This window comes from Strix aluco, chromosome 2 (assembly GCF_031877795.1).
Source record: "Strix aluco isolate bStrAlu1 chromosome 2, bStrAlu1.hap1, whole genome shotgun sequence".
Classification (NCBI taxonomy): domain Eukaryota; kingdom Metazoa; phylum Chordata; class Aves; order Strigiformes; family Strigidae; genus Strix; species Strix aluco.
The window spans coordinates 130,106,371-130,131,379 of record NC_133932.1 but is presented as its reverse complement, the minus strand read 5'-3'; the positions used below and the strand labels follow the sequence as shown (position 1 = coordinate 130,131,379).

The window sequence follows — 25,009 nt, the reverse complement described above, 5'->3', positions numbered from 1 at the left end:
AAAATAAGTTAAAAAGGAATTAGATAAGTTAGCAAGCAGTGGATCCAATGACAACTTTTAACATTTTTGTGTTAAAAAGGAATTCTAACACAAAATTATTAGCTCAGTACATACTAATTGTTGATTTCAAGAAGCAGAGAGGTTTTAAAAGGGGAAGGATCATGTTTCTTCTACTTCTTTTCAACATCTGTTATTGGACAACTTCAGAAAAAGCTACTGGGCTAACTGGATCTCTGGTTTAACCCAATAGGGCTACTTTTCTTTCATGTTCTGTTTATTTTGAGCAAAAGATACTTACTTGTTCAGGTTCAGAGACATCATCTGAATCCTAGGTCCTATTAACATTTTTAAAGATACCAAACCAGTTAGAGATGCTAACACCTGTGTAATAAGGAAAAGAATACAAATACTGTTAGAAACAGCTTCATTTCACCAAGCAAAGATTGTGCTTCAGTTGAATTGACCAAGTTGTCTCTAGCATCATTCTTATAATTGTAGTAATGATCTTCACCAGCTTTTCTAATTGTTACTGAAGGTGGCTGGAGTATCAAAGCAACCAGTCCCCGCTTCTGATTCCCTATGGCTGCTCTATGCTACTGCAGCAAAGGACAGGGTTTCCAGGACACCAGCTACCCTAAAGTTTCTAACACAAAACAGGTAAATGAAGATAAGATAACACAGTTACCATTTACTAAGCATTTGCTGTCTCAGTCTATGGGGTCCCCTGGTCTATGGATAATCAGTGGAAAATAGAACAGCCCAAAGGTTTATGTCTGATATTTGTGCTGGAGGAAGCTGCAGGAGTTACGTGAGCACAAACTTAAAAAGTAAGGTTTTTGCTATGTTGAACTCAAGATCATATCCCAAGTATCTTCTGATGCTCACCTTTGTGCCAAAAGGAGCAGAACATGTTAGTAACTGTGAGCAGGGTTATATATCTGCCCAAGTGGCATACTGAACTCTTGGTAATTCTCCCTACCATGGACTTCAGGCTGAACAAAAATAGCCTTTCCTTTTCTAATCCTAAAACCCACAGTGGTTGAGGGCTTTTCAGATTTTTTACTGAATCAAAAAGAATGTCAAACAATGATGGAAATATTACAGAAAGAAAAGAGTTGAGCCGGTAATCTGCTTTTTTCTCAACTGTTGTAATTACAACCAGTCTTTCAGGAGACAAAAATAGCATCTCTTTTGCTTTTCTCCCTGTCAGATCTTATACTCTTTCTTGACTGTCTCTTGAAAGTATTTTTACAGTGGAAACTGTAGCTCTTGGAAAGACCTTGATCAACATCTCACCTTTTTTCTAATATTCATGGATTTTGCCTGTTCCCAGAGCAGCGTTGCACTATCATGAAGCATAATGTTTAGGTAAAACTTAATTTATACAGTGAACTGGTTTTTTATACCATCTGCCTTTTAATTGCACACCTTATTTGGCCAGTGACTCCAGAACATTGTCTTTTGGACAAATACCCCATTTCAGTTCCCAGTGAAATAAATGTCATGCCTCTCACAATCTCTCATTTTTTAATGCGTGTGTCGGGGTGCATGGGGGGTGTTCAGCCCGTGATTACCCAGAAGTGTGCCAGATGGGTGCCTGCCCTAGTGAGGCTACTCAGCAGGGTGCCAAAAGGGGACAAGGTGCCTGCCAAGAAAAGGGACTGCCCTGTCCCTCCAAAATCTCTCCCAGCAGCTCTGCTGCTCATCGGCAGTGCAGGTCCTGGGCTGTGACCCACACTGTATTGCTCTATCACTATCCCTTAGTTTTTTTGCTGTTCAGTTAGCTTGTCATCCACAGTTCTTTCCATATTCCAGTCAGCTCATCTACACTGCACTCAGCCTGCCCCTTCAAAAGCCTCTGAATGCATTTATTATGACAGTCAGAAGCTTGATAGCATTTAATAATATTTCTTACGAGCAGATTCTGTTTACAGGTCGCATAGCCCTGCCTGCAGTGTAAGGTCATCCTCTTCCTTTATTGTCATTTTACCAACACTGCACTGAGGCATAAAAGGAAAAAGACAGATATCAAATTCTGTATTGTGGTGTAAATAAAACCCTCTGCATACTCAATGCACCTCTCCTCCAAATGTCAAAATCCAGTGAATGTCAGGACTTGATACACAGGACATGTTTTGACAGCTTATTAAGTATTTGGGAAACAAAAAAAAGAAACCAACCCACCTATTTCCAAACAATTTGTGCTCTAGAAAATCATGGTATTTTCAGCCCTAGTCAGCAAATCAGAGAAAATCTGGTCAGTAAGGAACCTCAGGTGGTCACTGAGTCCAACCCCTGCCCTGAGGGTGTCTTCTGTACCTTCCTCCTGTATCACAGATTTGTCTAATCTCTACTTAAAGACCTCCCACAGCAGATATTTCATATTCTTCCAAAACAGGCCACTCCAGTGCTTCACTCTCCTCATCATTAGAAATGGCTAAACTGCAGCACTTTAAGCCTGTTGTTATTTCTTCTTCTATCAGTGTATATGGAAACTGGATTATTTGTCTGGTCTCAGGTATAGCGTCTGTGCTACTGGTTCACCGTGGCAGATCTGGGTGTATCAATGCAAAGAATCCCTCCTTCTCAGAAATTAGAAAGTATAAAGTATAAATGTTTATTAGACTATCTATCCTCTCTCCCTGCCTATTGAAGATTGTTTCTAACATCAGTGTTTTACTAGGCTTAACATTTCTAAATATAAAGTTTCACCACTTTCAGGGAGAAACTGTTCTGTAGTCCATAGTCAGAAAGTTTTCCACATATTTGTATTTTGACCAACTTTTCTTTGCACTTCTCTTCTGAAGATATTTGACACAATGAATGGATTTCCTAAAGCGATGGTACTGGGACAATAACGGTGTTTTGGATTCAGCATTCTTCTCATACCAAATCCCATACTGAATCCAACACACAGCGCTATTCTAGCTACTAAGAAGAAAAATTAACTCTGTCCCAGCCGAAACCAGGACAAAGTAGAAGAAAATCCACAACCTGAGCACGTTCAAAAACCTGCATCTTTGTTGTGGCGCTAGCTGCTGATTTGGAGAGCCTGGTAACACACGCTCTGCAGTGGGTTACATTGCACTGACAGAAGGAGTAGATTCTCTGACATGCCCCAAAAACTGCACGCATTGACAGCTCAGTTTTCCTTATAAAATAATCCACTCAATTGCTTAATCATGTTTGTTTTCTGAATTCCCTCCAGTCCATAGCAAAATGGTAGTGAAAGGAGAGATACTGGACTGGGAACAGCATTTCTGTCCACATTGGTGTGTATTTGTCCATGTGTATGTGTATGAAAAAAGGAGGGGCCTCTGCCTTTTTTTTCCCCTCTAAATTTGGTGATTAGAAAATAGCAACAGATGCCAAGTAAAAGATAATGGAAGTGTCAAACACCAGAATGTGTGGGATCACAGGTGGAGTGATTTACTGAGAAGAAGAGAGATTGAACATAAATTAAGCAGCATACACCTACCCGCAAGGATGATATGGAGGAGGGTTAGTGAAGGTGGCGTAGGCACTGACACACAATTAAATATTCTTTATTCTTGGTCTCAGTCGGATTTATCCCTCCTTACTGATCTAGCCTAAATTTTCTCTGCTCTCCCAGTCTTTCTAATTTCTTGTTGCTATCTAATGGGAATGGCTGCCTGTGGGGTATTCTTCAAAGACATCTGAGCGCTCTTACTGGAGTAAGTGCTCAGCTCAGCTATAAATTGGCCTCCAACTGATATTCCAACCGTTGCTTAGAAAAATGATGACTTGTGTAGCTGTAATCTTCAGGAACTGGAGGTACATATGCCTGGGAGCAACGTGCCTAGGAGCAATCTGCCTGTGTGTACTTGCCTGTGTAATCCAGCCCTTTTATGCTTTTTCTAGCCTGCCACTGCTGTAGTTTTTAAGGAGAAGCCAGTGAATAATGCAGCTGCAGTGTTGCTGTTCTATTTCTATACTTACTGCTGGTTTAAAAGACTTCGGGTTAAAGAGGGCAAAGTGAACTGCAGTCAGCTCTCAGTTGCCCAGGATAGAAGCTGGAGGACAATAACCTGGATGCAAGACTGATGGCATCAGGGAGCAGCAGGAGAGGGCTACTACACCAGGACTCAGGGGTGACAGCACCCTCACAATGAGGAGTGCAGTCCGGGGCAGTCCCAGGGCATGAACAGCAGGTCCGGTGGCAACAACCAAGGTTGGTCCACAGCCCCATGGTTCCCAGAAAGTCCTTAGTGATGACTCAGCTCCAAAATCAATCCAGGGAGTCATGTCAGCAAGGTGAGGTGGGATGGGCAAGACACAAGGCAGGGCACAGGCAAACCAACAGCATAGCCCTGGCAAGGACCATGGGCTCTGGGAGTTTATTGAACCTTCTTGTTCTGCAGACACACACCCCACCGATGTGATCCCAGATGAGATTGTGAACAGCCAGGATGAACTTGCTGTTTACTTTGTCCTGTGACTATCAGAGCACTTCAGTTTGGTCCAAAATTTTCTAGCTTGCCCTTCTTATGACTATTTGAACAGCATTTGCTAGCAGTAGGCTGCAGAAGACAATGTTTTTCCTGTAAGGCTGATACTACCAATTCTGATTAATTTTGACCATTAGGAATAAAATGTCAGTCTTTGCTGTGTAATTAAATTTTAGTTTATAAAATTTTTTCCATTCCTTGGTGCTACTTCCACTTGCAGTATCAACTGAATTCAGTATTCTCTTTTAGTTCCATTACATCGTATTTCTAATGTGCTGAAGGCAAAGAGCCTTCCTATTAAATGCAGTAGAAGCTAACCTGAGCCCCAGTAGGTGTTTTTTGCTAAGAACTGTTACATTGCTTCAGTCACATTAAAAATAGCAGACATGAACCAAAGTAAAAAGTTAGAATATGAATTGAAACTTTGATCTAGGAAGGCCCTCAAAACATAAAAAGAGTGTTTCTACTCTGATCTGATCTGACTCCTAGCAACATTTTAGCATTCCTAGGAACATTTAGCATCCAGAATGGTTCACAGTGTGGCCTCAGCTGTATAAACAAAATGACTCTTCAATAACACTCCAACAAACACATTGCAATTTGCCCAAAACAAAAATGTTTTATTGTCTCAGTGCCAGATAATTATTGGACACCCACTGATATTAAAAATAATTTGCTTGGAGTGATAATTCCTAGCTAAAATATGCTTCCATTAGGCATTTATTTATAAGCTTCTGGAAAGTGTCTAAGGAGCACATGCAGAGATGGGTTGTAATGTTCTAGCTTGGCTAGAAAAAATATTTTACCTGCACAACTGGAAAGCCTGAAATATGGCTTCCTGCAGAAATATTATTTACACATGATGTTGGGACAATTCTGTAAATGTTGTAAAACATTAGCTGATTTTTTTTAATATGAATTTGCTCTCTCCATCTCAGAAATCCCAAAATGAACAGCTCTTCCTTTCTACATGGTCAAGAGCACCAACCTGCCACTGTTGTCTAAAAGAAATGTGATGAATCAATCACTGACTGTAAAGGGAGCCTGGGGTCACTACCTCTGCCCCAGGCACCTACAGGGTAAATGTTTAAAGCTACGTGCAGTGAATCCCATTTCTGTGAGCCTTAACTGATGCACCTTCTAAAAAACATAGCAGCCATTTCAAGACACAGTGAGACAGGGTTATGGACCTTCAGTGCTTCACATGGCTGTGGCATGACAAGGATTTGCAGTTCTTATCTGCTGCATCTTGATCAGACAGGATAATCTAAACTTTAAGAACTACAGGACCTTATTTAAACTGTGTAGCTTAAAAGCCTAACTTAAACATCTCAACCATTTCTTTTGGACTAATCTTTGTGCTAATACTTGCAGTGAATAAACTAGGCACTTGTAACAAATATTCTGAATATACTCCTCTGGAACTGCTTTGCCAAGTGCAAAATATACATACCTGGATAGGTTAGGTTAGATTAGATTAGGTAAAGCTATCTAGAAATGCATAGGGGTAAGCCCTCTGCTCAGCCCAGCATATAACTCCTGCCATGTCAATAAGAATTACGCTGTTGCTGTGGAGATAGTGCAGGCTCCTGAACTTCTTTGCTTGTATACCTACAGGTGGAAAAATTACACACGAGAAAACCCCCTTCTACTCAGAAATGAGCTTTTTATAGAAAATCATTCTGCATGTCATTTATTTGCAAGAGTTGTGAATCAGTATTTTACTGTACGCTCCCCCGTCTCAGAATGATTGAAATTTGCTTTGCTGTAACCAGAGAATAAGAACGATTTTTCATGTGTGCAACTTAAAATAAGCTTTGGAAGTCATTCATGTCATAAAATTTCTGGTTTTACATCTCCATTACTAATTGACATAAAATCTTTTACAAAACCATTGTTTCTGCAATATTGGAATTTAGTTGTTACTCTTTAGCAATAATTCAAGAATGCTCCTCTGTGATAAAATAGAAATTAATGACAAGTATAAAAAAGTAATGCGAAATTATGGAGCAAGAATTCCTCACCGAGTCATTCTTATAGAGGGATCTTTATAAGAAGTCAAAAAAAGCTGGTGGAAATTATTAAAAGCAAATTGCTGAGCAGAGACATGTTCTGCACAAGGGCTTTTTATTGGCACAGGGCATTAGTAGGTAGTAGGTCTGAAGATACCCTTCAGAACTTTGGTGTGAAACTGCCCAGCACAGGGAGGAGGAATAAATTACTCTTCTCCATCTGATTTTGTTGCTTTCTTGCTTCTGGTTTTCTCTCTGTTGGCTGCAAGACCTCAGAAGTGGGGATAGCATAGGGTGTCATGGAAGAATCAGATCTCAGCATCATTCCTGTCAGTGCAGCTTGTATGTTGGAGGAAACTTCTCCCCGTGCCAGAGGAAAAGCTGGGTCTCATTTGTCCAGCTGCCCTTGCTCGTTCATACATTTTCACATCCTCCACAGTCCAGTCTTCAGGTTTCACGATGGCTGGAGCTGGTGCCAGGCAGTGGACACTGGCTGCCCAACTGATTTGCCCTGAGTCCATATTATTGGGCTGCCCTGACCGTTCCCCTTGAGCTGAACACATTTTGCTCAACGTTTCTGCAAGGTACATTAGAAATACTGCTGTCATCAGCATCTAGTTCACTCATGTGCTGAAGTAATCAAATGAAATTCAGATGACAAACAGGACAGAGCCAGGACAATTTAACTGTATAGTGTCTTGTTGCTCCAGGATAACTTGAGGCACTCCACAAAGACATGGAATAATTGAATAATAATGCCTGTTAGGCCCAGGTCACAGTCGAAAGTAAAGGAAAACAAGTGAGTCTTCAGTTTTGATTTATGCCACAGTAGCAGTGTGGACTCTAGCAGGGAACAGGCATGCCTTAAGGAACCTGGTTTTTAAGAGTTCTAGAAATTGTGAAAAATACTGCCAGGTCAAATTTGAGGCTTTTACTCAGCTAAAGTGAAGAAATATGTTTTTGTAGCTTTCTTTTAAAAATCCAGGAAAGTACTGAAGTAAAAAATCTTTGGGTCTGTTTTCCAGTTTAAAAAAAAAAAAACAAAAAAAAACCACCATTATTAAGAACTACAAATTCTAAATATCTGCAACCTGTAAGCATGATGGAATAGAGTAGCAAATGTGAGAAATAAAGGCTTTGGGGTTGAACTTGATTCAGATGGTAAAAAACATTTTTGCCTATCAGCAGCTTGTCAAAGAAAATTATTGATGGAGTCATTTCTTCAGTTAATGAGTAATTTAAATACATGTATTTCATAGATTTTCCAGTTTCTTCAGCCTGATAATTGTGCGGAGTTTATTTATAAGATAATGTTGTTTCTTAAGTGGCCATAATGTTAATCACTATAGTATCAGTGTTTTCTATCCCACAAGTGTGTGTCATCCCTGCTTATGTAAGAGATGTTTAAGGGAGTCACTGACATAAAGATATGTGGTGTAATGTTTAAATTGGTCACAGATTAAATATAACACGGTGGAAATTTGCTAGCACAGGTGGAATACCAAAGTTTACAGCTGAGAGTTAATTGCTTTTCTTCTAAGCTGTTCCAGCAGAAATTTGTGCTGAGTTTAACTTCATGTGCATGCTATTTTTACAACTTGTTGTCTAATACCCTGAATTAAATGGTAGGAAATTTGCAAGTATATATAAATAATGTCATAGCTACTTGGCTCTTCTGCTAAAAAGGTGGTTGAAAGGAAAAATGTATAGTATTGGCAATAGATGTTGTCAAAGGATTATAAACAGAACAAAGTTTTCTTCTAGTAAGATTTCACACAAAGATTTCACTCAAAGAAGAGTGGAGTCAAGCGTTAACACTCATCAAGATGATACAGTCTCTATATTTCACATCTTTATTTCTGTCTCACTCAAATTCAAGCAGTTCAGTTAAGATTGACTTAGTGACTCACAGGCCATGTTTGGGAGGTTATAGGGACAGAGGAATTGCCAACCTGGGTCAAAGCCAACGTCCATCTAATCTGATATCCTGTCTGTGAGACTGGTAGTGTGAGATGCATTCCTGGAAAACGTAGGAACTTCACCTCCTACACAAACCTCACACCAGTCTCTTAGAGATTGACTTTGTTTTTGTTTGCCCATGCCTTTATTTTTTATAATTTTAGCTGTAAGACCTAAATAAATCAATGTTTTAAATGAAAACCACAAACCTGGTATGATTCACAGAATCATCTAGGTTGGAAAAGACCTTGACGATCACCTAGTCCAACCATTAACCTAACATTGACAGTTCTCAACTACACCACATCCCTAAGATTCACTGTCTCCTGAGCCAGATCTTTGCCATAATTCAGCCTGCTCACCAGTCACTTGTGAGTGCAAACACTCTAACTGAAAAGGGCAGTTCAAAATACATCAGATCCAGTTATCTTTCAGTGAATAGTTTGAAGGCATGTAGGTATTGTAAATCCTTCTCTCTACTACTTCACAAATAAGAGTAATAAAGGTCTTTATGCAACTTACTCTTTTTATGCAGTGGTCCATTTTATATAATAGTTTACACTAGCACAAGTCAAGTGCACAGCACTTGATTGCACAATTAAATGATTCCCAAAAAAAATAGTGATACAGGAGCAAGTTGGGTTTTTTAACAGCACAGATAACACATTCTGCAGCTTTATTTATTAGTGAGATTAATTCAAAAGGTTGCATAGAGGAGACCAAACCCTTCAATTTCATTTGCAAATCTAAAGAAGCAGCAGCAGTCAACCGGGAATCAGAGTTAAGAAAAATATAGGAGAAAATATCTGATCAACACTGAGGAATGAAGATCAAATTGATAAAGGTCCTACAGTGTACCCTGTATCTGGGGGTCTGAGCCAGTGGTTCCAAAACTTCACCAAGTGCACACCAATGTTACTGTTGATCTCTGAGGCTCTTTCGTCATCATTGCTGCACAGGATGCTGAGACAGGTTCACGTGCACAAGGATTTATTAGTGGGATCAATAGCTGGTGGCCTGCATCAGCTCTAACAGGGAAAGTTACTCTTTGGAAAAAAATTTTAAAGAGTAGAGGAAGATTTGGAACAACATTGACCAACATCAGATACACTTTCTAACTCCAGAGATAGCCTTGAGAAAGGAGAGGAAGACCTTCACACTGCCCATATGACTGTAGTGAACCCGGCTAGGTCAAAGCCTGCGCTGGGGCCCAGCACAACTCTGCAATGCTGGATCTGTGAGCATCTCACCACAGAAACACTGACATTAGAGCTGGGAGAGGCTTATTGTTTAGCTCTTTTCCCTTCACTGCCCCCTTCTCTCCCAGCACTGCAGTGTTATTCCCCATAGTACTTAAGATTAGCAGATTTGTTTTAAACATGAAGAATGATCTAGGCTTTTCCACTTCCCTTGGGGCAGATTATTCTACATCCAAATTGATTTCACTGTCAAGGAGCTTTGCCCTTTCTTATTTTCACACTATTAATTTCAGTGTTGCTGCTTGAACAAATCTTTCTCACCCTCTTTGTGTACCACCTTCAGATACTTGTAAATGACCTTGGCTGTCACATACGCAAGGTTTTTACGCTGGCGTTTCAATCCTGCTGACAGTGATGCAATGTAAATTAGCACAGATGAATACTCCCTTTTTAATGTGATTTGTACCTTGCACCAAGTTAAATACATGTTTGCAGAATTGGAAATACTGCTTTTACATGTTCTCTTGAAAGTCTATTAGTCTTTCTGTTCCCCTGGTATTTTGTGTTGGTTTTAACTTGTTTTGTTAGGAATTAAAACTGAGTTGCTGGCTGACAAGTGGCATTAAGTCAGTCTTAAAAAAAAAGATTACTAGAATTTCATATTTATGAATACTAAACAACACTACCCTTGTCTGCAGAAGCTAGACAGAATGGAGTTTTTAATCAGGCTTGCACTTTTTCATTTCGGATTTCCAAGATCCAATTCTTCCTGAAGCTTCATGGGAAAACCAAGCAAGCAAAGTTATCTTCATCTGAGCTTCTTCTCACCCAAACTTTGCTCTCACTTATCAAAACAAATCATGGAGCAAAAATCCAATAAGGAATGACTGTAGCCCAGGCTTTTGGTTTGGTTTTTTTTCCAAATACTTTCTGTATCTAAGAAAATTTAAGGTTGAACTTAATAGGGACATCCTTTCCCCTGCATCTCATAGAAGGACATAGAGAAGTTGTCAACTGTTGCTTGCCAGCATATAACTGTGTGGTCAGACTGTGAATGAAAGATATATGTCTTAAGGAATATACTGCATGGTCACTATAGAACCAGGCTTACAGTTGTACCTGCAAAGAGGGCACTGCTCTGGGCCTGGTATTGCAGATGGAACAATGAGGCAGAAGATTCCAAAGTGTGGTTTGACCCATGTTCACCAGACCATGCTGCCATGCAAACTGCAAAACCACTTTTCACATAAAGCAAATATGCTAACACAGGATTGTCCTCAAAAGCTCGTTTTGGTGAGTTCATATTCATCATGCATTTTGAATTGCTAAGTGAAAAAGCCCACTATAAAAGCAGAGAAGTGATATATATGTTTGAAAGGGAAATGACACTGAGTATCTCTTACAGTCCAAAACTTTTCTTTCTGGTTTCAGTGAGAGTTTTCAGTATGATAGGAGAGATTTGACATGTAGACATTTAACAGTGTTTGAATGCCCAAACCTTTATTAAAGTCAGTGTTCAAACAGAGTAAAAGATGTCCCAAAATATGTGAATTAAATACAGAGAAAAGGATTGCAGGGACATAATGTTGCTGTTAAATTTTGTAGATTTTTGTAGAATGATGTATAAGTGAGGGTTTTTCATTTAAGTTAGGCCAAAACCAGGTATTAAAGGAGAAGAATCGAAAAAAAACATGGCAGATGAGAAGCAGCAAAATGAATTAACTCATATGCACTGCTAGACCAATCTCGGAACAAGACTGATACAGATAAGCATGTAACAAAAATTAGGCTAAAGCTTAGCTCAAACCTGCCTAAAAATAGGTGGTAAATGAAATTCGTCTACACCCTGTATAAAAGAATTTCACAGCCAGTGCTCTGGAACAGCTTTTTCTTAGGTGATCCCCTGAACACTGGTTCCCAGCTCATTACTGAAGATTAGCACTGGCTGAATGAAATAGCAAAATAAAGCATTCCCAGTGTATTTGGGAGTTTAATGGCTTTTAGAAGATTTAATTGCTTTTAGAGCTTTTAGGGCATCAAAAGAAATCTTTCCCCAACATATTAGACTCTTCTGCAAAGCATAAAGAGGACAACCTCTCTCAAGAGCACATCTGCACTAAACAGTATGGATCAGCTACATTCTGAAAAAAAAAAATTGAGAAGAAGCTTAAAATAAACACTGATATAGTTGCCTATTGCAGTATGGTACAACTACCAAATTACTGATACACTATTCTTTGTGTTTACCGTTATAACACAAATTCTGAAATTGGCTTGTTTATTCAATGTTACATGGAAATTTCCTTTAAAAAAACACTGTCCTTAGCTGATGAGTAACATATATATGGCTGCTGCACCTAGGGAAATGCATTTAGAATACAAAAACTATGTTGACACAAAAAAGTACCAAAGGGAGTTCTTAAGAACAAGAAACACACAGTGTCTTAATGTCTGTCACAACCAGGGTAGGTTGGTATGTGTAAGCCAGACTTACATAACTGGGGACATCTGGGGATATTTGGTCAAGCAAGAGTGCACATCACAATTTTTTTCTGACCTCTCCAAAAGACAGTCTATGCCTAAGTAGTATCAGACAAGAATTCGAGCCAGGACATCAGTGAAAGCTTTTTTTTTCCGCTTTTTTTCTGAGTAAAGACTTTTTTTTTCATCACAGTTCAAATATTGTGAAGAATGAGCTCACTGTTCAGTCGTCAGACAGTAGTTGAAAATTTCATTTGCTTTGTAGTCCTAGACCCTTGTCTGTATAAAGTGCCTACTAATGCCAATTCCTAGGTTAGTGGTAGTCTGTGTGAACTGATGTCAGTGAGGTATAAAAGTAATCTATTGTACAGGTTTCTCACTGTAACTGAAATGCCCGAGTTACTTTCCATTACAGGATTTTACAATATTCATGGCAAAGAAATTGTGACTTACAGAGGAATCCATTTTCAGGCACTTTTTCACTGACTTTCAGAAACTCTGCCTACATAAATACTGTTGAAACAAACCTAAGCTTGCTATCACAATTTCAATTCCAGTTGCATGCAACTTTTGCATCAGGCTGAGATGTAGGCAAATACCTCTCTTATTTTATCCTATGGCTATTTCACAGCTCTCCAGCCGCACAGGGAACCCCTGTGAAAACAGGCTTTGGAATATTTGACAGATCTCAAAGTTTCCATTTTATAGAAATGAAATATCTCAAAAACGTACATCTGTATGTTGCCCTTTAACCTTTCCACCATTCCTCACATCCCTGATCCTTTCTTAAAAAAGAAAATATGTATTCAGTGTTGGTCTCTACTCCTCCACCAACAGAACAAAATCCAGAATTAACACAGTATATCCAATAAAAACATGGGTTTATTCTGTATGAGTCTCTCTCTCTTCTCTTTGCCAATCCTCTTATCTCTATACATTAGAGATATATATCGTGGTATCTGTAAGAAGCATTTTGATGGGTGTCTGCAGGATTTCATATCCTTAAGGTGGAGACCATCAGCCTGAGTTTAATCACATTTATATTGGATATAAAACCAAAATCAAGGCTCCTGTCTTTGGTTTCTTGTGAAGCAACATGCGCTTAATGTACAAGAAAATAAAAACTGGGTAAGCCTATCCAGTTAAAACCAAGGACTAATTATTTCTATAAATTTGCAGGATTAGACCAATTTTAGTGTTTTATAATATTTTACAGTTTCTTTGTTATTTTAAATATAAACCCTCTGACTACACTATGATAGTATATATGGTCATTAACATGAATGTACACACTGATTAATCTATAGAAATATTAACACATGCATAAACATATTTGCTTATGGATATTAATAAACTACGAGTCAGCTTTATTTTAGGAACAAGGCTTTTTACTGGTGTAAATGCAATGACACAGTTGGACATAATAGTCACCTGCTATGAATTGCCAGATTTTGATTGTCCAGATTGAAGTGGAACAATATCTTATTAAAAAGGCAACCCAGTACTTGAAATTGCAAAAGGAGAAAAAGTGTATGTAACACTATATTATATCTGTCTAATTTGGAATATACTGTTAGATCATGCATAAGCTTGAAAAAAATATAAGCTTTTTTGGTGAAAATGGACTTTCTGAAGTTTTTGATCTAGACTGTTGGATTAAAAATTGAAGGAGAATACTTATAAGTGTTATCATATAATCACTGTGAAACACAGCATATTTATTTATCAATTTGATAACATTCTCTTTAATTCCAAAGTGAAATGGCATTTGGTAATGAAGTGATTGTCATTTTAAAACTCCTTTGGGTTTTGAGGTGCTATTGTGTGTATATATATATTTTTTTCCCTTTTAAAGTGTAATGCCTATAGTATTACTATGTCAAATTCAGATGAATTGTGACAAACAACATTTTCACAATGGGAAATGTTAACATGCTACATTCCTTTCTTTGGAAAAATAAAAGAAATGATCACAAAAAAACACATTTTAATTTAATTATATCCTTTAGGTCATTAAAGTGATGTAATGTGCATGTCAGTCCTCTTTTCATCCACAGATTACTTTATCCTTCATGTGCATTTTTTTTTCCTCTGGCTTTCTTTCATATTTGCTTTGTTTTGAAATTGCATGCTGTCTGGATTATTTGTGCATGACCTCCACATTAATTTCACTTTGAATGTTTACATACTCTGAGAGACTTTCATGGATCATTTATTCTACATGTGCATTTTTTTTCCTTTGTTTTCAGTTACTGAACTTTAAATATGCTTGAAATGTAAAAGTGGCATGAAACTTTCGTGACACAAGTAGACAACTATTTTAATAGAGATTTTCAGTACCTAACTTCACATCTTTCAGATATACATATTCTAAAGCACATTTTATGCTTCCAAAATGTAAGAAAATAGATTATGTTCTGAAACTCTAAATATATTCAATTTCAGAATTGGAGCCAAATACTGGTTATATTTCATTCAAGCAATGACAAACACATGAGATTGGTCCTTTAAATGAGTTAAGAAGGTCTCTGCTCTCTTGGACGTGATCACTTTCAAAGTCTTAGGTCTGGGCATTGCATGTGTTCAGTATAGGAAACAGTGTAGGACATTGTCTGATGGACAACACAGGTCACTTCATTTAAGCACTATCTGCAGCTCAGCATAGGTGCCCTCTGGAAATGCCAGCTTCTCTCAGTTGATTATATAGGGACCCTAATTCCTTGTTTAGTATCTGAAATAAATGTCCCAAGTAGGCATATCCTGCTTTTATATAATACAGTGCTATGAGCCCTTGTGACTGTCTATAAAGTCAAAGGTTTTATCATGTAAAAAAAAAAAAACAATTTCTTCCATATTAATTCCCCATTTAAAGAAAAGCCATATATGTTGCTCAACATACACTGAAATACTGCATATCAGCAGAATTCCATCTCTAAATCACATAAAACTACAAGTATATCCAGAGGAACCTAATGAGTAAATATATATGTATAAAATAAAACAAAGGGGTTTTTAAAAAATTATGAAAAAAAAGGCATTAAAACACACTTAAGAAGTTGCTGATTAAGAGGCCAAATAAAACACAATGAAATCAGCAGCCGTTACCAGAAAAAAAATATTTTATTTTAATTGGCACAGGGCTGAATTCACATACCTACTACAAGAAAATCAAAGGCTTCCACTTTCTTCTTTACAGCCTATTCTTTTTCAGTCAGTTAATTAATTCTTTGCACAGTCTGCTATGATTAAAGATGAGTGGCTTGATCTCAAAGCATGCTGAGCCATCTGTAGCCCTTTATCTGAACAAGCCAAACATGGCAGTTTCCAAATGAGGAGCTGAAGGTTGTGATTTGAGACCTCTCTAATCAAATCGATCCAGTCTCCAGGGGCTTTGCCTTCAAGCTGCAGACCTCACCACAACCACCCCTGATTCTTTGCAGCCACTTGGTTTGGACTGATTTGAGTCACTACAGTTCTCTCCACTTTTACAAACTAGTTGTTTTGTCAGCATGAGTGTGACAACAATTAGACGTCCCTGTTTTTGCCCCATGCCTTTTCTCCTTCACAGTCATTCAATGACAAGCGTAAAAAGAACTTCATCTTTTCACGAAAATTCCCATTCTACAAGAGCAAGGAGCAGAGTGAGCAGGAAACAAGTGATCCAGAACGTAAGTAACCTCTTGGAGACAATGCAGCAGCACAAAAAATGGGTGACACGCATGATACCAATATCCCACACATCTAGGCAAATATCTGTTGTAGGCAGGCAGGAGAGGTATTACTACTGTGACCAATGTGTGACTGCAGTTTGGATCCAGCTGGTCATTCCATCCTTGGAAACATCATTTTTAGAAGAATAAAACAGTGACCTTAACTTTTGGAAGAGCAAATGTAGCTCCCCAAAGTTGTTGTGGCGTCTGTCATAAATCCAAATTTGTCTCTGATTAAATATTCCCAGATCAGAACTGGCTCAAAGTAACGCAAAAGTGATTTCTTTCACAATACTAAACTAAGTTATTATTTTTTAAAAGCTCTGCTCTAATCTCTTTTTTGCCTTTTACATTCTCCAAGTTGATTGCCATGGGCAGCCTCACTGAAAGTTTAACAATTAAATAAAGCAACTGTTCTAACAGTTTAGCTTAAAGAAGTAAATCAGATCTTGGAATGTGTACCTCCTGGGCATTTACTGACTGCTTAAATTGTATAGAGAACCAGCATTATTAAAAATAAATGCTAGTTCCAAGCCCAAATATTCACTTTTTTTTTCTTAATAATTCTCTCCTAAATTTATCCAGTGAGGATTGTTTCTGGAACTTTATTGATCTAGTTGTTCCTTCTTCCTCACAGCTCCAAAAGCCATGTGTCATGGTCACTGCCTCCTTCATTGGCTACATTCCCATAGAAAATGGGTCTAAAGTTGTTTCAAAAAGAAAAAGCAGGGATCCAGATTGCTCAATCGACATGGTCAGTCATGGTAGTATCCATTTCAACTCCACTGACTTCTTCCTTCCTCTTCTGCGGCTGTTCTTCCTTTCTCATTGCTCTCTCTGGGGACTTCCGTGCAGGACATCCCCGGATTAGGTGACGACGGTTATGGAACAAAGACTCTGAGTAAGTTCCCAGGAATGGTCACTGTAAATCTTTTTTTGTTTTGTTTTGTTTTGGCTTCTGTTCCTTCTCTGAGGACCCTCCACTCCTAGCATGCACAAGATAGAGTTTTATTTGTTACCCAGCTGTGAATGCATTAAAAATGTTTCAATCATTTTGTTCTGCATGACAATATTAAATAACATACAGTGTATCAAGCAGACACTTTCACTTCTTTTGTAATAACACCTTTTGTTTCTGACAGTATGTTACTGTTCCCATCATGGCAGTTCTGTAGAGTAGCATACCTAGAACTCGTTTTGCTGCCTAGACTGTTCCTTTCAGCAACAATCCCTCCCTCTCCATCTAAAGAGAAAGTTAAACATTTTAACTTGATCACATCCTGAGGAAATCAATAGAAAATTATTTTATGCTGTTGCTTTTGCATTTTCAGCTTTTTGCATGGGAGTGTTTGTTACTTTGCTGGATTTTAGAATAGTGTTTGTTATTAATGGAAGACATCATTTGCAGGCTAGAGAAGACATGCCTTCCCCAAAGCTAATTTTGGACCCATTTCACCATTAGCAACCTATTCTGTGTCATGCAACCTTAATCAGTTTCTTTCTCTGATGCAGAAATCCTGTCTCAAGACTTGGCATTGCAGAATGTGTAACGTGTCAGATAATTGTCCAGAAACAATTTTGCTTCCTCGAAAGTTAGACCAGAAAAAATTGTATAGAGTGAAATATTTGCAGATGATTTCTATATAAATAGCTACATTATATTCTGTATCCAGATCTAAATAATTTAAAGAAAATGCCACTTGCATGTGTTTGGCTGCTTCTTCCTCAGTTCTTATTCTTTTTCTTAAGCGCCAAGTAATTGGAGCAAAATGTGTGTGAATGTTAACACTGCATCGCCTACTGTTTTCTATGTGCTTTTTAATTGCAGGAATGCACATCCATGAACACAATTTTAGACATTATTCCATTTCTGACTGATTTGTTGAAGGGACTTTTTAATGGTTTAACTTTAAGCCATACAGTAGCTCACAATTTAAAGATGAAAGCTTCATCTCTTGTACGAAGAACAGTTCTGCAAGACTAGTTTTGTCAGTGATAGACAGCAAATGTCAGTGCCACCTGAATTTTAGCAATTCTGCCACTTTAAGTAAAGTGTCATAGCAGCTCATTAGCAGCAAGTGCAGATCCTTCCCTGCCTAAAGAGAAGTAGAATACTTCTGATCTGATAACGCTCCTGAATATCTGTGTCCTTATAAAGACGAATCTCCATAACATCCAACCATTTGAAAAGAGATAACTGAATTCTGCAAATTGCTAAGGGAAAAGTAGCACAGAGGTATTATATAGGCTGTAGTTTCTCTATTAATATTGCACCTAGCTTTCAATTACTGACACACCTCTAGACATTCCCACCCATCCAAATTTCACTAATATTCAACTCAGAAATGCTTTTTAATGACAACTCAGAAATGCTTTTTAATGACAGTTCTTACTATGAAGGATATTTGCTCTTGTTTAATAAAGTTCTTCAGGGTCCTGCAACAACCCTTGTTAACTTGTTATGAAATGTTTGAAAGTCAATACACTGTTTTCTTCAAAATGTAAGTTTAATTTTTTAAAGCTTCTTACTAAGCCCAAGATCAAAGTTTTCCATTACTATTTCTATCAGATATCATCCCCTCTCATTTCTGCTGCTCCAGTAACCCCATCAGTTTATGAACCCTCAGCCATTAGTTTGATACATGAGGGAATTGCAGCACCTTGCAGTGAAGAGGTGGTCTTGGCACTGTTCCCTTCATGACATCCATGCATGGTCTACTTTGAGTTCGTCCCAGGGAATTCTTGGCTTTTATGAGTTCCTCCTTTCACTGGGAGTGTTTAGAGGCAGTTGCAGGTGAGTGTTGTGGGTCACCCACAGCCTAATCTGCCAACTGGTTTAATGACAAATATTGGACCAATTTTGGCTCCTAGTGTTTGTCAGGAGGTGAATTATTTGTACCCATTGTCCCTTTAACCACTGTGTCTCAGTCTTATTAACCCAGCGTGGCTCCCCACTGTATAGCAATTATACCATTGGCTTCTAAATGTCCTGGACCAGCTGAAAAGTTTAAACTGTCAAATGATCTTTTAGGTGCAAAGTAATCAGCATTTCTACCAGAGATACTATTAAAACCACTGTTTAATGTGGTTCTGCAGACCTCCTGGGGAACATATAGCATGGTCTGACTGACCATAAACAGTCTGCTGATTGATTACAGTTTGGGAACAGCAACTTCACATGACACAGATTGCACCTTCCTTTAAATAATATGATAATACAAACAGGACACCAGACTTGCCAAACTACAAGTCTGACCCATCACGATAGTTCTTATATCCCTGTTCTTCTGTCCAGACTGGTCTGGTAAAGGTTTTCATACTCTGGCTCAAATACTGAGGCTAGACAATGTCTGAAAAAAGATTTCGTCCTTTTTTCTTAGTTTTGTCATTGGCTTTGTCTTCTTTTTTTGGACAAGGTAAAATAGATAGAGTTACAATATTTGATATCAAAACCATTTTCATGTTAATTTGTTAACCCTTTGGGATCGTGCACAGTGATTAAAGATGGACACAAGCTAGAAGTTTAGCAGGAATAGTTCAAATCCATTAAGGATACATGTTACTGATAGCACAGAGTAATATCAGCGGACACTCAGGTTTCATGAAATTACCCGAGACTTCCAGTAGATGCAAGTGGACCATAATATACTTGGAAATTATTATCATCTGAGATGTCATTAACTGTCTCATCAAAAAAAGACATGGCTTTGCCATGACGCATATCACTACCTAATACATAGAGTCTCTCACCAGCTAATACGTAAAGTCTCTTTCTGAAATGCCACAAGAGAGAAAGCTTTCATTTTTGCTGTGTAAATTATCTGAGAGTTTTCAGGTGATGTCACTGCACAGTTTTTATTTCCTCTCTGCACAACTATCTTTGCATGACTGTGGCAGTTATTTTAAGTTTCTGCAGCTCTGTGGTGCTTGGTTATGTTCTTTAATTTGCTGTACTGTTCTTGCAGAACATGTTTCTTCTAATGCCAGCGATAGTGAAAGTAGCTACAGTAAGTTACTGCTTTCATTAGAGTCCTTTTACTTTGCATTGCTTGTTCTGTTTGTTTCTTTTATTTTGTTTCTCTCCTTGCTATTCTTTTGTTAATGTTAAAAAGACGGTTGGAGCAAATGGCTTGGAATTCAAATTTACGACCACATCTTGAGTACAAAGCTATAAAAGAAAACTGGCAACCTTTATGAGAGAAGGGAGGAAGGTTGTTATTTGGGATGTATTCTGGGACATAAAACCAAACCTGGCTTTGGGTAGCCTGTGAAAGTTAGGATTATTTGGTTTAGTGACAAGAAGTTTATTTCAGCAGGGAGGGGGCAGTTCCTTGATCTTATAAAATTACTCCATAGCTTTAGTCAAATCTGAAAAAGGCATCCTCTTTACAATTTTTACTTGCATTTCTGCATGCCTGTATGGAGGGCTAAGAAAAAGTCCCAGAAATGTTGTTGAGCCCTTAATTTTGGCAGTACAGATTTCTTAATGCATATTAAGTCTTCAAAAAAAGGTAAGATAGACCTTCACCCCTTAGGCACTGCCACTGAATGTCACTGATTCCCTATAAGTGGAGGTCCCAACCCTGCAACCTGATTTAGTTGGAATGCCAGACTCCATGTGGTCATATAGCCAAGAGGCAGATTGTGTGTTGTGGGTAATTATTAGTAATACCCCAAAATTTAACCAGTATAACTATTTTTCTGGAAGTGTTGAAAACCAAAAAATAAGGCATTAAATAAATGACTGGAAATGTAATAAAAGGTAACTAAAATTATAGATTGCTGACTAAATCACCAAGTTGTTTAATTTTTTCAAGCCATTTGCTTAGCAAATCAAGTTTTCCACCAGTCACTCAGCACTTGTGCTAAGCACCCGCATACATTCAGGTAATCATTGGTATCATACCTCATATTTACTAGTCTTGATTTAGTGCATAGCAGTTGAACTCTGTTAATAAACACTGGTTTGCTTCAGTAAAACACCTAATCTTATGCAATTCAGAAATGGTAAATTAGTTTGTATTCTCTTGTATTGCAAAGGTTTCCTTGGAAAGCAATTGCCAGAGTCACAAGAAAACAGTAGGTGCTCTTGAACTGCCAAGATCCAATTCTGAACCGCTTTATTTTTAGTGTGTCCTCTATTGAGAAGGAAACGAGGATTTTATGTTTGAAATATAAGATGCTCTTTCCCCAGACTGACTTTACAATCAGGAATGAGTCAATAGGTTAAATTTTCAAAAGTTTGCATGAGTCAAATCTCCTCTGGGTGTGTTTCTTTCAGGGTGCACTCAGGGTAAAAGCCCAGAGGAGAATCTAGGCTGGCGGCTGAGCCCATCCCATGCCTGATGAACTGTCCCAAACAGGAGACTTAACAGGGGTTCCCAGTTGCAGCCAGACATTTGGGACAGCTCCACAAAGGCTAGTTCCCAAATTTCATAAGACAGGCCAGATAGCTAGTTCCTCATTGGCTGTGCAATAGCTTGAAACAAAGTGTGTGTTTCGAGCTGCAAGAAGGGGGATAGAAATGGTTTGGGGAAGTTAGTTGGGACATAGATACTTGGACAGAAAAGTAGTGTAGGGGTAACAACTGCCCATGGCAGGCACTCTCCTTCTAGAGTGGTTTTCATCTGGGCAAGCTCCTGTGTCACCCCAGCAGCATCCAGCCTACATCCTGTTGGCTGGAGCTCCCCACACAGTGCTGATATGTCCAGCAACTGCTGCCTGGCTTCCTTCTCTGCCTACAGGAGAGCTATGCCATTTAGCAGCAGAGGAAGCCAATCTTAGGTTATGCCAAATGAAAGTGGCTTTAAAATCCAGGACCTGGTGCCCATAAGGGTCTAATTTGCTAAGGATTCATTGGTGTGTGCTGACATGACATCTGAAGGCATGACCTTGGGCAACTAACAACTTTGGTTACCAGCTGGAAATCACTGTTTCAGATGGCCGCAATGGCATATCAACTCTAACCTGACTGTGTGTTCAATTACATGGCCATGGAATATCAGCATATCCCCCCTGTGGGGACTTAAAGCCCTCCTGAGTTACTCTCTGGATCTCCAGCCTACCCTATATCAAGAGTACCTCCCATCACACAGCTCATTGCAGCAAACATCCCCTACAAAAATTATGACTCAGGAACAGAGAATAATCAGACAGAGGAGAGCAAGAGGCAGATGGTCAGAGAGAGCAATCCAAAAATTGTGAGGGCGTGGAGATAAGAGAGATGAGGCCTGTCATGAAGAAATTGTGAAATTGTCTTATTTCACTACACAGTAGAAGCCTGTTAATATCCCTCGTGTGAGAAGAGTAATTATCAGACCTAGTCTGTGAACATTTCCTAAAGACGTATTTCTCACTGCCTTCTAATTTATTCCTAATGAAAGGAAAAAAGTAATGGGTGCTCGGGGTAAAGCTCATTCCCGGTAGAATAAGACAACATGCAGTTATTATTTCTGCTCTTCTTGTATGCATCTGGGAATGGTGGCCCAACATCAGTCACAGCCACAGAACCAAGTTTGTTTTAACTCCATTTGGAGCCAGCCATTTTGCAAAGCTGTTCTTCAGTGAGATATAGTGCCACTTTGAGGAGATATTGTGTGTTCAAGGTGAGGCACTACAAGTTATTTTACCAGGATACCATGTGTGTTGACTTGCAAACTCACTTAGCCCTCAGTCAGTGCACTGGTGAAATGGGGCATACTAAGAGGAGAAAAAAAAAGTGAAGCTGAAAAATTCATGGGGAGCAAATAGAAAACTGCTGGAGAGCTCAAGGGTTTTGCATGGGATTGTGACTCTGTCCCAGTGCCCCTTATTTCTTTCTTCCCCAACAAATGAGCAGGAAGAAAGGGGTTGCCTGCCCCACTGCTTTCTGAATTGTGGGAGATTGGGGATGAGTGGCTGGAAAGCTGCCTGGCGGAAAAGGAGCTGTTGGTGGACAGCCGGCTGAGTATGAGCCAGCCGTATGCCCAGGTGGCCAAGAAGGCCAACAGCATCCTGGCTTGTGTCAGAAATAGTGTGGCCAGCAGGACCAGGGAAGTGATCATCCCCCTGTACTTGGCCCTGATGAGGCCACACCTCAAATACCGTGTTTAGTTTTGGGCCCCTCACTACAAGAAAGACATTGAGGTGCTGGAGTGTGTCCAGAGAAGGGCAACGAGGCTGGTGAAGGGTCTAAAGCACAAATCTTATGGGGAGCCACTGAGGGAACTGGGGTTGTTTAGTCTCAAGAAAAGGCAGCTCAGGGGAGACCTTATTGCTGTCTACAACTACCTGAAAGGAGGCTGTAGTGAGGTGGGGGTCGGTCTCTTTTCCCAAGTAACAAGTGACAGGACAAGAGGAAATGGCCTCAAGTTGCACCAGGGGAGGTTTAGATTGGATAGCAGGAAAAATTTCTTCACCGAAAAGGTTGTCAAGCATTGGAACAGGCTGCCCAGGGAAGTGGTTGAGTCACCATCCCTGGAGGACTTTAAAAGACGTGTAGATGTGGTGCTTAGGGACATGATTTAGCAGGACTTGGCAGTGTTATGTTTATGGCTGGACTCGATGATCTTAAAGGTTTTTTCCAATCTGAATTGATTCTATGCTTCTATGATTCTATGAAATCACCAGTTCACACCTTGACCAGCACAAGGAAAAGTGTATGGGTAACAAATGACTGGCGAGTACCATGTGTTCACCTGCAGATGTTCATATTTGTCCCTATAGAAATAGGTCAGGTAGAGTCCAGAGTGAGGTGTTCTGCATTTTTTCTAGTGGGTCTCTGGCAATTGTTTTAACATGTTTCTCTAACTTTTACTTCTCATGATGAGCATTTAGTGAAAAGTAGCTAGTGTCAAAACCTGTACTACTTGATTATTCCTAGAACCATTCCAAACCGGGGTACACAGACTGATGTTAAAGGCTTCTGAGAGCTGTCCAGGCTGTGTCCTGGACAGTGGTTAATAGAGTGGTTACAAATTGACTGGGCTTTTTCTAGGAGATATTCTGATGCATTCATATTTATTTAGAAAAGTATATTGCTTAAAAATTTGATTATTTGCCTGAAGTATTGCTCATGTCTTGGGCTTGGGGGTTAAAAAATCAACTTCTCAACAGAAGTCAGACACTTTTTATTTCAAAATAATATAATTGAAAGTCCTCCTATGTGGTCTCAAGAGAAAATTCTTTGACCACTTCTTAGCAACAAGGCTGTTGCAGTAGTAAACCTGATTTCTTCTGCCAGTGCTCTCAACACTGGGTTTGTTGATGAGCAATGAGCAAAAGAGCTGGAGCCAACAGTGGGATTTTCTTTATCCCAACAGATAACCCTCAGCTCCATTAACTTCAGGGGGAACCACAAACACATCTGACAGTGGAATCTGGCCCTTTATAAAAAATTCTAAAAGTATTTTTGAGCCAGGAACAAATGCTGGCCTGATCTAAAAGGGGCTAAGCTGCCACACAGCTGCTGCTGCATCACAGTGGCCATGCTAATATAAGGCTATAACTGTTAGTTGATTTGCACCTGTTCTCAGCAGTAAAACCAAGTTTGCAGAGTGCTATATAAAGTCCTGGTCTAGCAGAAAGTTGTTCTTTTTGTGATAAGGATACATACAGCCAAGTTTGACTTATCCCTGAAACCATGATTGAAAGTTTATTTTGAGCTCTGTAACTGAAAATGTTCTGATTTCTTTTTCAAACCAAGCTTGTAAGAACATATTTTTTACCGTGGACTCATCAGTTTTTATTTTGCAAGACACGATTTTCATAATGGCCATGAATTTCAAGTCTCTCTAGTGCATATGTGTTGTAATGCTCTTACACGTACTTCAGTAAAGGTTTTTACAGCTGTCATCAAAATTACACACACATTACCACATCTATTTAGCCTAATTGCATAACTGGTTGTGATTGCACCAATTACCTAGAGAGGCAATACATGACTAAAAGTTAAAAATAAGGAAAATTGTTAGAAACAAAAATTTTTACCCTCTGTCAGCAAGTCACTCTTGTAATGAGATTTGAAGACTCAGAATAAGGTTAAAGGAGTTCTGATTATTATGTTAGGTCACTGATTAATTAGGACACTTATGTTGGCTCTTACACTCCCCAAGAATTATTATATTATTCAGGCACGCTCAAACTGGCACAAGTATTGAAGTCTCATTTTATGCCCTCACAAGCTATATTGATCTTACACA

At 38.9% G+C, this 25,009-nt stretch overlaps 1 protein-coding gene across 31 annotated transcripts in view; it reads left to right on the top strand.

Annotated features, from left to right (window-relative positions):
* The window catches only part of DLG2 (discs large MAGUK scaffold protein 2), a 1,053,560-nt gene that overhangs the window by 1,009,207 nt on the left and 19,344 nt on the right, over positions 1-25,009 (top strand). For 20 of the 31 annotated variants that reach the window (XM_074816343.1, XM_074816342.1, XM_074816341.1 and 17 more), the window contains 2 exons: positions 15,689-15,788; positions 19,796-19,837. In XM_074816343.1, coding sequence (XP_074672444.1) covers positions 15,689-15,788; positions 19,796-19,837 — 142 coding nt within the window. Of the gene's footprint in view, positions 1-15,688; positions 15,789-16,685; positions 16,732-19,795; positions 19,838-25,009 lie in introns of all 31 variants that reach the window. The other 11 variants (XM_074816353.1, XM_074816346.1, XM_074816364.1 and 8 more) reach the window with 3 other exon arrangements.